General features: G+C 45.9%; 1 protein-coding gene across 1 annotated transcript; it reads right to left on the reverse strand.

Moving 5' to 3' along the window:
- Positions 1-10,123: 10,123 nt before the first annotated feature.
- LOC146063012 (uncharacterized) lies at positions 10,124-12,689 on the reverse strand. Its single transcript, XM_083175019.1, has 3 exons — positions 12,495-12,689; positions 11,586-12,007; positions 10,124-10,669 (listed from the first exon to the last, which is right to left on the reverse strand). Exons 1-3 carry the CDS (start codon positions 12,547-12,549, stop codon positions 10,124-10,126), a joined length of 1,023 nt encoding a protein of 340 aa, XP_083031145.1. The 5' UTR covers positions 12,550-12,689.
- Between the last annotated feature and the right edge of the window lie 688 nt (positions 12,690-13,377).

The raw sequence follows: 13,377 nt of genomic DNA on the forward strand, positions 1-13,377 counted from the left end.
TACTGCACCAATGATTTATCGGAATTGGATGGAATCGGTTAGAAAAAGGAGTGCTTTTTGCACATGCGATATATCGTATGCAATATATCGCATGACTGACGCTTCCAGTCCCTCTAGCCCATAAACATATCGTTGTAGTGTATGAGGCACTTTAGATTTTCTATGCGGAATTAGTTATTTTACCAACATATACAATTATCACTAAACATCATAGCTGCCTACCCTCCTGCATTCTGCAGGAGACTCCCTGAAATAGCAGCAATCTCCCTCTCTCCCTCATTAGTCTAGCAATGTCCCTCATGTCACCTAGCCCACAATACACTGTTACATTTTATTGGGAAAAAAGGAATAAGAGATAGATACATTAACAATGAATCATCAGCATTTCCCAGCACTTTACCAAGTATAGTATATTTTACTAACTGCTTTGGGGCTCATCTACATTTGGATGTAAGTCATTTTAAAAAATTCCTCTCAGATGTAGCAGTACACACCCATGCTTCTAGGTGCCACGTTCACAATCTCTTTATACAATCTCTCCATATATGGAACTAAACACACCCTTTGGGTGGAGCATGATGTGCCCCCTCAATGGGGCACTGTGCAAAATTCTACTACCAATTATAATCTCCCTGAAACTAGTTTTCAAAAGTAGGCAAGTATGCTAAACATTTACAGACAAATAAAGCAAAGATCAAATAGTTTAGCTCTTCCCTTTAAATTTGAATATATTTAACCCCTTCCTGACGCAGCATGTTTTTGCCTTCCTGACAGAGCCCTTTTTTTCAAATCTGACATGTATCACTTAAGTGGGGATAACTTTTTTTTGCTTTTACTTATCCCAGTGATTTTGAGATTGTTTTCTCGTGACACATTGTACTTCAAGTTAGTGGTAAATTTGGGTCGATACAGTCTGTGTTTTTTTGTGAAAAATACCAAAATGTCGTAAAAAATGGAAAAATTAGCAATTTTCAAAATGTTAAATTTTCTGCTTGTGAGACAAATAATCATACCACTCTAAATAGTTAATAACTAACATAGACCATATGTCTACTTTATGTTTCCATCATTATTTCAACCTCCTTTTCATTTTTTTGGACACTAGGAGGCTTAAAATATGAATAGCAAATTCTCAATTTTTCAAGAAAATTTCAAACACTGATTTTTTTAGGGACCAGTTCAGTTCTGATGTGACTTTGGGGGACTTGTATGTGAGACACCCCCATAAATGATGCCATTTCAAAAACTGCACCCCTCACAGTATTCAAAACAGCATTTTGGAAGTTTGTTAACCCTTTAGGTGTTTCACAGGAATTAAAACAAAGTGTAGGTGAAATTTCAAAATTTCATTTTTTTTGCAGATTTGCAATTTTAATACATTTTTCTAAGGAACACAGTAGATTTTACTAGAGAAATGTGACTAAAAATTGATTCCCCCAATTATTTTGTTTTCATAAATATCCTATATGTGGCCCTAGTGTGCACGTTGACCAAACCACAGGCTTCATTATAGAAGGAGCACCTACTTGATTTTGGAGCCTCCTTTTTATGAGATTATTTTTTAGGCACCATGTAGGTTTCTAGGCACCATAAGATGCTAAAAGTTAGGAACCCCCCCACAAGTGACCCCATTTTGCAAACGACACCCCTCAGGGAATTCATCTAGGGGTATAGTGTACATTTCAAACCCACAGGGGTTTCACCAATTGTGGTACAACTGGGCAGTGAAAATGAAAAATTAATTTTTTTACACAAAAATGCAGTTCTGGCTCAAAATTTTTCATTTTCACAAGGAATGAAGGAGACAAAGCACCCCAAAATCTGTGCCCCAATTTCTCCCGAGTACGGCAATGCCTCATGTGTGACCAAAAAATGGCAGGACTCAGAAGGGAAGGAGTGATATTTGGATTTTGCAGCACAGATTCTGGTGGAATGTTGGTGGGTGCTATGTCGCATTAGCAAGACCCCCAAAGCACCAATACAGTGGAACCCCCCCACAAGTGACCCCATTTTGCAAACTACACCCCTCAGGGAATTCATCTAGGGGTATAGTGTACATTTCAAACCCCCAGGAGTTTCACCAATTTTGATACAACTGGGCTGTGCAAATGAAAAATTACATTTTTTTACACAAAAATGCAGTTCTGGCTCAAAATTTTTCATTTTCATAAGGTATGAAGGAGAAAAAGCACCCCAAAATCTGTGCCCCAATTTCTCCCGAGTATGGCAATGCCTCATATGTGACCAAAAAATACCAGTTGGGTGCATGGCAGGACTCAGAAGGGAAGGAGTGATTTTTGGATTTTGCAGCACAGATTCTGGTGGAATGAATGGTGGGTGCTATGTGGCATTAGCAAGACCCCCGAAGCACGGTGAAATGATGAACCTAATCATAGATGTGTGGTATATTTTAAAACACTCCTTTATACTGTACATAGGCCGGGTTTGTCGGGGCAAGTTTCACAGTGGAAAATAGTATCCTTTCTTATTCCCTTTTTATAGCAAACTTTGCACCTTTTTTGTGTCCTGCCCTTTCTTGCAGTGGAGGGGATTTCGTTAGGAAAATGCTGCCCTGGTACAATACGGGGGCCAGTACTAGAAGTACTGGGGCCCTCTGCCTGCTGGTTCCCAAATATTAGGCCCTTTATGACTTCCTCTTGAAAGTGCATAAATGTCCCCCGCTGGCTGGTAGAACGGAATAGCACGTAAGCGTTATACAGTGCCATCTGGATGATATACACGGCCAGCTTCTTGTACCAGATTTTTATTTTCCGCAGGGGACTGTACGGCTTCAGTACCTGATCTGAAAGATCCACTCCGCCCATGTACTTATTGTAATCTAGGATACAATTAGGTTTTGAGGTGTGGGTACTGGTACCTCGTACAGGGATGGAGGTGGTACTGTCTCCATGAATTGTTGTCAGTATAAGGACATCCCTCTTGTCCTTATATTTGACCAACAACATATTTTCGGTGGATTGTGCCCTGCTTTCACCCCTTCTCAGTACTTGGGCAATGTGCGTTTTTGGGAGGCCTCTTTGGTTCCTGCACACAGTACCGCAAGCTGCTGTACCTCTTGAACCAAGGGCCTTAAATAGGGGGATGCTAGTGTAAAAGTTATCCACAGAGAGGTGATAACCTTTATCCAGGAAGGGGTGCACTAAATCCCAGACAATTTTTCCACTTACACCTACGAGGGAGGGGGGGCATTCTGGCGGTTCAATTCTTGAATCCTTCCCTTCATATACCCTAAACCTGTGGGTGTACCCTGAGGTGCTTTCACACAGTTTATACATTTTTATGCCATACCTTGCCCTCTTACTGGGAAGGTACTGGCGGAATTTAACCCTTCCTTTAAAATGTATAAGGGACTCGTCGATACAAATAAATTTTTCAGGGATGTACATCTCTGCAAATTTGGCACTGAAATGATCAATGACCGGCCTGACTTTGAATAGCCGGTCAAAGGTGGGATCATCTCTGGGTGGGCACTGTGCATTATCGGTGTAATGTAAAAATTTAAGGATTGTCTCAAAACGAGTCCGAGTCATGGCCATATACGGTAAAATGGGGTGCTGTACAGAACATCTGTACTCCAATATTGCCTAATTTCTGGCTTTTTTACTATGCCCATATGTAACACCAGACCCCAAAACGTCATCATCTCTACTGCATCTACAGGGGTCCACCTAGCAAATGATGACGTGGGGTTTTGAGCAATAAACTGCTGGGCATATAAATTACTTTGGTACACCATTAAATTTATAAAATCATCAGAGAAAAATAATTTGAAAAAGTCAATTTCTCTGAGACCTGTTGAATCAAATTGGATTCCTGGGATGGCCAAAAACTCAGGAACCTGGGGCTCAAAATTGTCTGGTGGTGGGGTCCATACGGGATCAATCATTTGGGGGGGGTCTCAGCTGCTCTACGGGGGCGTCTTTGAGGGGGTCCCTCATCACTAGAGGAGGAAGAGGAGCTTAAGACGAATCCTTCAAATTCCCCGCTTGCATCACTGGCTGTGTCAGAGTCAGAGGCAAGCATGGCATATGCCTCCTCCGCTGAATACATTCTTCTGGATGACTGGGATGACATTTGGGATGACATTTGGGATGCCATTTTTATTTTTGTGTTTCTGTAAGTGTAATGTTTCAACACGTGTATAGTGTAGGGGGGGTACAAACTTTATTTCAACACGGGGGGTATGTAGTGTGTAGTGTGTATGTAGTGCAGAAAAAAAAATACTTTATACAGGAATTTGATCCCAATAAAAAAAAAAAAATTGAAGGGGTTAAAAAAAAAAAAAAAGGTCCTGCGCCAAAAATTGAGCACAGATGTTGGTCAGTAACGTCCGTCACTGAACAGCGCTCAAAGGCAACAGGACACCCACAAAAGCAACGTGGGTGTAATACACCACAGCACTCTCCAAAAAAAAAACAATTTAAAAAAACTGCAGAAACAAAATTATATCAACCCTGTGCCTAAAATTCTGTTATTCTGTTCAGTGATGTACGTCACTGATCAGCGGCCACAGGACACCCACAAAAGCAACGTGGGTGTAATAAACCACAGCACTCTCCAAAAAAAAACAATTTAAAAAAACTGCAGAAAAAAAATTATATCAACCCTGTGCCAAAAATGCTGTTCAGTGATGTACGTCACTGATCAGCGGCCACAGGACACCCACAAAAGCAACGTGGGTGTAAAAACAAAACCCCACTGCACTCTCCAAAAAAAAAAAAAAACTGCAGATCAGTGATGCAGTGATGCAACACTGATTAGCAGTGAGGGGCAGCAGGCACACAACTGTGGGTGCAACCTGACAGGGTATATATATAAAAAAAAAAACCCTGGACCCCCAAAAAGTTGCTGATCTAAATTAATTTAAACTGATCAGCACAAAAGGGGGGGCAGCAGGGGGGGCAGCAGTCAGTTGCACAGGCAGCACAACCTTTGGTGCAACTGACAGGTATATATATATAAAAAAAAAAAAACCAAAAGTTGCTGATCAGCACAGATATACTGATCAGCACAAAAGGGGTGCAGCAGACACAAAATATAGCACTCTCTATCACTCTCTGTCACTCTCTGTCACTCTCTGTCACTATCTGTCACTATCTCTCACGATCTGTGACTCTATGACACTGCAGCAGCAGCACACAGGAAGTCACAAGATCCAGGAAGCATCCAGCTGCTGGCAGCACGCTACCAGCGGTGATCAGGTAAGTATCAGGCAAGGATCAGGTCAGTATATTATGACAGATTGGCCGGTGACCGCTCTGCACGCAATTCCAGACCGGAATGGCGTCTGCAGCGCAGTCACCGTTAGTTTAAATGACGCGCCTTGGCTGTGATTGGTCCGTCGGTCCGATGGACCAATCACAGCCTTGGGGGCAGGTGGGGTGAGGTGGGGTGAGGTGTGGTCATCACCGGTGACCCCCTCATGCCCCCTCACACCCGACGGTGATTGACACCTGTGTTACCGGGCGTCTGATTCGCCGGTAACACAGGAAAACGCTGCGACTGGCTGTTCACATTGAACAGCCAATCACAGCGATCGCCGACAGGGGGGAGGCATCGCCGCCCCCCCCCTGGGCATGCAGGGACATGTCTGCTGTCAGGGACAGCAGACATGTTTAAACTGTCACCGCGTCTATAGACGCGGGGACAGTTTAAAGTCATGACGTATATATACGTCATGTGTCGGGAAGTACATCCCGGCCATGACGTATATATACGTCAAATGTCGGGAAGGGGTTAAAGCAGACTTGAAATTTGTTATTATGTATTAAAACGGTAAATGATAATATAAGTGCTGCGAGTATTATCTTCTGGAGAAATGATATAGCAGCACAGACAGACATGCCTCAGCTAAATATCCAGTGGGATCTGTAGTGCACCTCGGCTGAAGAGCCTCCCTACCGCTGCTATATACAATATCTATCAACTGTGTTCCCAATAGATAGAAGTACTGTCAATTCCACACATGTCAGCAGGCTTATGCTGTGAATAATAAAATACACTGTGGAGAGTACCGACTTGTACATTCTTCTAAAAGCTGATGTCTGTTAAACTGTAATCAGCTTTTCTCTCCAGCTGTCCCATACAAGCTGCTGTTACATAAGGTCACACAGCCTTATGCATCCAACACAGTGCAAGGCCACAGATAGGGTGCCTGCTGCTACTGATGGAGACAGTCCTCTTAGAAGTGTTCCTCTAACCTAGACTCTTCTACCCTGTAATGGTCCCCTTCTCCACCCCTCTGTACCCCATCTGCATACTAATCTATCCCATCAAATGCTTTACTGGGACTTTGCCAATGCTGCCCGTTTCTAGGTTACGGAGAGATCTTCATTTTAAAGCCTAAACCCTGCTGGCAACTATATATTACTATTTTACTTAGAGCAATTAAATTAGGTTAAATGACATCCCTGCTGGCTAGGGGTCATGTCTGTCACACTTCAACACTTTGGGGGAAATTTACCAATATGAAAAACCTAGTTTTTCGTATTGGTATTTCCCCTACGGTTGCATACGACTGTTTAAGTCGTATGCAAACTCGTGTTCCGGAGGGTCAGTTACAAAGCAGTCAGATACTGTACGACTGCTTTGTAACCCTCGGATGGTGTAACCATCCGTATTAGTGGCCGTATATACGGCCGCTAATACAAATTATTTCTAGCAGTCTGCACGGATCAGTCAGATCCGTGCAGGCTGCAAGGTGTAAAAAAAATAGAAAAAATAAATAAATGAAAAAAAAAAACGGCGTGGGGTCCCCCCCACAGCAGAAACCAGCACCAGGCTGAAGGAGCCGGGGCCGGTAATTAAAAATCAGGGAACCCGACAAATAGAGAACCACAAGTCCCAGCCTGCTGGGCATTAAAGGGCCCGCTGGCACTTGTAGTTCCACAGTTAAAAAAATAGTGCACAAAACACACTGACACACTTTTAAAATAAAACTTTAATACATCCATTACACACATACTAATACTTACCTATCTTCTTCCCGTAGGTAGCCCTGGTCCTGATGTCCTCCGGTCCTGTGTCGGCGTTCCTCTTCATGTTGACGTCCTTCTTGAAGTCGACGTCCCTGTCGGCGATGGCGTCCGGTGTCCGGGTCCGACGAAATCCATGGAGGAAGCTGTGGAAGGAAACCATACTCACCTGTCCCAGCGCGACGTAGTCCAGGTAAGGGTCTTGACAAAAAAACAAACCGAACACCCCGAATCCAGCCGGACAGAGAGCCGCACGGTGTTTACATCGTGCGGCTCCGCCTCCCGAATGCCGCTATTGGCCGCCTTGCGGCCTAGCGGCCAATCAGGAGCCGCTAGGCCGCATGGCGGCCAATAGCGGCATTCGGGAGGCGGAGCCGCACGATGTAAACAAACACCGTGCGTCTCAGTGTCCGGCTGGTTTCGGGGTGTTCGGTTTGTTTTTTTGCCAAGACCCTTACCTGGACTACGTCGCGCTGGGACAGGTGAGTATGGTTTCCTTCCACAGCTTCCTCCATGGATTTCGACGGACCCGGACACCGGACGCCATCGCCGACAGGAACGTCGACTTCAAGAAGGACGTCAACATGAAGAGGAACGCCAACACAGGACCGGAGGACATCAGGACCAGGGCTACCTACGGGAAGAAGATAGGTAAGTATTAGTATGTGTGTAATGGATGTATTAAAGTTTTATTTTAAAAGTGTGTCAGTGTGTTTTGTGCACTATTTTTTTAACTGTGGAACTACAAGTGCCAGCGGGCCCTTTAATGCCCAGCAGGCTGGGACTTGTGGTTCTCCAAGTCCCAGCTTGCTGGCACTTGTAGTGCCACAGTAAAAAACAATAGTTTAATCTATTTTTTACACCACTATCAGCTCGATGCCCACCGCCCAGGGGCATCGAGGACAGCACCAGGCTTCAGCCTGGTCAGGTAAGTCCTGGAGGGGGGGGACCCCTTCATTGGGGGGGTCCCCACTCCCCCAGGGCCCCTGGCCAGGCTGACTGGTCGGTAGGGTTAATGTTTTGGCCGCGGGACCTTATATCATAAGTGTCCCCCGGCTGTGACATTACCCTGCTGGCTGGTTTTGCCTGGGGCTGGTTCTTAAAATACGGGGGACCCCTAGTCATTTTGTCCCCCGTATTTTGGGAACCAGCCCCGGACCTGGAGCCTTGAAATTTAAATAATGGGCAGGACTAGTTGTGGGGTACAAATAACAGCAGCCATTTTAGATCTGTGCATTTGTGCTTTGTGACTAGTGAGGCTTGGTGTATACCTGCTGAACGCTGTACATAGCTGTTTGCTCTGCTTTGTTTTTGCCTGGCATTACAAAGTGTGCTTTTCCTGTGTCCATTATGCAGTCTGCAGTGATGGATTCTTACCAGCAAGATTTTCTGCTTTCCTATGCTGTGCTCAGGGTGAGGCAGCTGAGGGCCCAGCGTAGAAGAGCTAGGTCATGCTGGACCAAGCAGTGGCTGCTGAGCCGTCAGGCTCGTTCTCACATGCCACTGCTCCTGGAAATTCGTGAGAATAATCCCAATGATTATAGGAATTTCTTACGTTTGGATGATGCCACCTTCCATGAGTTGCTGCGTCTCGTCACCCCCCACATCCAGAAGCAAGATACCAAGTATCGCATGGCTATACCTGCTGAGGAGCGGCTGGTGGTGACCCTGAGGTTTCTGGCTACAGGACGGTCTCTGGCTGACCTGAAGTTTGGATCCCTCATCTCCCCGCAAGCTTTGGGCCTCATCATCCCCGAGACCTGCAAAGCAATCGTGAAGGTACTGCAGCACGAGTATTGCAAGGTAAGGAAAAATACACCACACTTTTGTAGTTAAAACATATAATGTTTTATTAAAATAAATCAAACTTTGACATCCACACATTTTTAGTTTTCCTTTTTTTTGGATTAAATACAAATGGTACAAAAATAGAACCCATTGATACGCATAACTGCAAACTGTTCCAAAGTGCAATAACATGTCCAAAAATATATAAAACATTTCACTTTTCTGCCTTGAGGTACGGAGCAGTAGAACACACAGTGCTTATGGCGCAGATAATCAAAGTACCTTCATGCACACGCGGTGCATAGTGCAGAAGCAGTGGTCCCGGCCCCATTGCTCCGCACCATGCGCCACGTGAGCATGGGCTTTATCTGCGCCACAAGCATCATGTGTCATACTGCTCCATGCATGTGCAAATGGCAAAAGTGTCATTTTAGAAACATTAGGTACGCATAATATAAAAATAGACCAAAGTGCTATAACAAGTCAAAAATTTTGTAACAAACTGAGCTTTAAAACCTACTGCCGCACTCACTTGAGGTACGGAGCAGTAGAACACACAGTGCTTGTGGCGCAGATAATCAAAGTACCTTCATGCACACGCGGTGCATAGTGCAGAAGCAGTGGTCCCGGCCCTATTGCTCCGCACCATGCGCCACGTGAGCATGGGCTTTATCTGCGCCACAAGCATCATGTGTCATACTGCTCCATGCATGTGCAAATGGCAAAAGTGTCATTTTAGAAACATTAGGTACGCATAATATAAAAATAGACCAAAGTGCTATAACAAGTCAAAAATTTTGTAACAAACTGAGCTTTAAAACCTACTGCCGCACTCACTTGAGGTACGGAGCAGTAGAACACAGAGTGCTTGTGGCGCAGATAATCAAAGTACCTTCATGCACACGCGGTGCATAGTGCAGAAGCAGTGGTCCCGGCCCCATTGCTCCGCACCATGCGCCACGTGAGCATGGGCTTTATCTGCGCCACAAGCATCATGTGTCATACTGCTCCATGCATGTGCAAATGGCAAAAGTGTCATTTTAGAAACATTAGGTACTCATAATATAAAAATAGACCAAAGTGCTATAACAAGTCAAAAATTTTGTAACAAACTGAGCTTTAAAACCTACTGCCGCACTCACTTGAGGTACGGAGCAGTAGAACACACAGTGCTTGTGGCACAGATAATCAAAGTACCTTCATGCACACGCGGTGCATAGTGCAGAAGCAGTGGTCCCGGCCCCATTGCTCCGCACCATGCGCCACGTGAGCATGGGCTTTATCTGCGCCTCATGCATCATGTGTCATACTGCTCCATCCCAACAGGGCAAGAATTGGTTTTACAATTCGCGTAAAACCGGAGGGTCCTGCTCTCCTGTGAACTCAGGCAATAATGAGGTGTACAGGTGGGTATAGCGGGCTGGAGTTGAAGGTTGTGCGGAGGATGCTTGGACAGGTGGAGATTGATTTGGCAAAGTGGAAGGGACTGGTAAGGGTGCTGGGGGAGTAGGCCCTGGTGGTTGTTGGCAAGGAAGAAGGCCAGCTATGTTGCATTCAAATGTAAGGCGGTCTAAACGGCCAAAAAACAATAGCTCGCTGCTTATGCGTTCAAAGGCCATTTGCTGGGTTGGACTCAGCTGGCGTAAGCCGTCAGACAAATATTTCCCAAAAGCATCAAATCGGTCAGGAGGCCTACGTAGAACCTGTTCGGCCCGTATCAGTAATTCCTCCTCTGGGTTGTCTATTTTCTTTTCCTTGCGGCGCGATTTTTTACAGGCCTGTTGTGGCGGTGTGGGTGTAGTGGATATTCCTTGCGATGTTCCTGGAGACTCCGACAATCCAGACAGGTCCAGGGTCGGTGAATGTTCTGTCTCTGCACTGTGTTGCTGTGGAAACAAATACAAAGTTCAATTTATTAATCAAGTTTATTTATTATTTCTACAGTTCCCTACCAGCGTGAAGGATTGGCAAAATATCGCTGCAGAGTTTGAAGAGACATGGAATTTCCCAAATTGTGGAGGAGCCATTGATGGCAAACACGTCCGCATCAACCAGCCTGCACAGAGTGGTTCCTACTACTTCAATTACAAGGGATACTTTAGTATCGTTCTAATGGCTGTGGTTAATGCGAACTACGAGTTCATCTTCCTGGATGTTGGCAGGAATGGGCGTGCTTCGGATGGTGGAACTTTGAAGGATACCAAGTTCTACCAGAGGCTCACCTCCAACACTCTTCACTTGCCGTCAGTCCAGGAAACCAAACATGGACTCAATTTTGTGTTCGTGGCAGACGAGGCATTTGCCTTTCATGAGCACATCATGAAGCCATATGCCAAAAGGGGCCTGGACCACGACAAAAGAATTTTCAACTACAGGCTTTCCAGGGCACGGCGGCTTGTGGAGAGTGCGTTTGGTATCCTGGCAAGCCGTTTCCGCATTTTCCATACTGCCATCAACCTGAGGGTGGACAAAATAGACTGGGTCGTCATGGCGTGCTGTGTCCTGCACAATTTACTGTGCCGCAAGGAAAGACCACAAAGGCCTACAGGACCAGCACCACCAGAGGTCCCAGAGGAGCCAAAGGAGGTAGTGCAGATATCCTCTGTGGAAACGCCGGCGCAACAGTATAGGGGGACTACACGCGCCATGCAGGTTAGAGACCAGTACAAGGACTATTTTAATGGAGTGGGTGCTGTCCATTGGCAGGAGAACCACATTTAAGACATGTGTGGACTGAACCTATTCTCCGGGCCCAAAAAAATAATGAGGAAGGACATGTGTCAATACCGGGTCTGTACTTACCGACAATGGTTGGGAACTTTCATCCACAGTCTGCAACACCTCATCCCCCTCACTCTCCACCATGAGGTACAGTCCGGTCCTCTGTGCCTCCTGACTCAGGGTGAAGGTTAAGAGATTGTAGTACCACAAGGAGGTCTCATACACGTCGCCGGCTCCGGCACCAGATCTCTTGGTGGTCTGCATTTTCTTATGCTCTTTTAGGAACACAGTGCGGAGATTTTGGATTTTTTTCCGCACCCACTCCGCATTGGCTTCAGGGTGATATGAACGGCTGAAATTGGCCAACTCATCCAGGGCATTTGCTCTTTTAATTTTGTTACTGTAGTCTTTGGACTTCGTCTTCCAAAGACATTCGTACTCCCTGTATTTGTCGATAAATGCTTCGACGAAGTCACGCTCCTTTGCCAGAGCCTGAGACATGTCTATAAGAAAATAGATAAAAAAAATTATTTTTTTCAAAATCCTATGATTATAGTTTATATATTGTTAAGACACTTCTTTTATTTCAGGTTCACTTTTGTTAATATCACAATAAAGTTTTAAGTTTCACCAACCAGTTTCCTTTTTATTCTAAACAAGGTGATAGTGTACACAGCTTCACCTATTCCAGTGTTGGCCAACCTTGACACTCCTGCTTTAGTTGAACTACACATTCCAGCATGACCTGCTGTGGTTTTGCTATTTACCATTTACACACACAGATATATCACTGCACTGCATTGGTGGGCATCAAATGCACTGGGGGGGAATTGGTGCGCAGCTAATGCATTGGTGGGCAGCTAATGAATTGGTGGGCATTGGCGGGCAGCTAATGCATTGGTGGGCAGCTAATGCATTGGTGGGCAGCGGTGGGCAGCTAATGCATTGGTGGGCAGCTAATGCATTGGTGGGTAGGGAAGGTCCAAATACCTGTCTTCAATTTGGCTGTGCTCCAGGATCCTCCGTCACTGCTATCCTGTACCATCCACGAGTCTCACAAAATGCCTGCGGAGGGAGTGACACACACAGATATATCACTGCACTGCATTGGTGGGCATCAAATGCACTGGGGGGTAATTGGTGCGCAGCTAATGCATTGGTGGGCAGCTAATGAATTGGTGGGCATTGGTGGGCAGCTAATGCATTGGTGGGCAGCTAATGAATTGGTGGGCATTGGTGGGCAGCTAATGCATTGGTGGGCAGCTAATGCATTGGTGGACAGCTAATGCATTGGTGGCCAGCGGTGGGCAGCTAATGCATTGGTGGCCAGCGGTGGGCAGCTAATGCATTGGTGGGCAGCGGTGGGCAGCTAATGCATTGGTGGCCAGCGGTGGGCAGCTAATGCATTGGTGGCCAGCGGTGGGCAGCTAATGCATTGGTGGCCAGCGGTGGGCAGCTAATGCATTGGTGGCCAGCGGTGGGCAGCTAATGCATTGGTGGCCAGCGGTGGGCAGCTAATGCATTGGTGGCCAGCGGTGGGCAGCTAATGCATTGGTGGCCAGCGGTGGGCAGCTAATGCATTGGTGGGCAGCTAATGCATTGGTGGGTAGGGAAGGTCCAAATACCTGTCTTCAATTTGGCTGTGCTCCAGGATCCTCCGTCACTGCTATCCTGTACCATCCACGAGTCTCACAAAATGGCTGCGGAGAGAGTGACCAGGAAATGAGTATAAACAAGCAGGATCTGACGACGGTCTGACGAGGCAAGTGCACACGATCATCTCGCAATCTGCATACAATCAGCCCCCAATCTGAGGTCGGATTGACAGATCTTTACTGCAGTAGGTAGGATCTTCAATCCGACCTACGACCGG

This window comes from Crinia signifera, chromosome 3 (assembly GCF_055691185.1).
Source record: "Crinia signifera chromosome 3, ASM5569118v1, whole genome shotgun sequence".
Classification (NCBI taxonomy): Eukaryota; Metazoa; Chordata; class Amphibia; order Anura; family Myobatrachidae; genus Crinia; species Crinia signifera.

Coding starts and splice junctions, on each gene's coding strand:
- LOC146063012 (XM_083175019.1), bottom strand. CDS start 12,549: ATGGTACAGGATAGCAGTGACGGAGGATCCTGGAGCACAGCCAAATTG. Junction 12,008..12,494: donor CACAGCCAAATTGAAGACAG/GTATTTGGACCT, acceptor ATTTTCTTATAG/ACATGTCTCAGGCTCTGGCA. Junction 10,670..11,585: donor AAAGTTCCCAACCATTGTCG/GTAAGTACAGAC, acceptor TTGTTTCCACAG/CAACACAGTGCAGAGACAGA.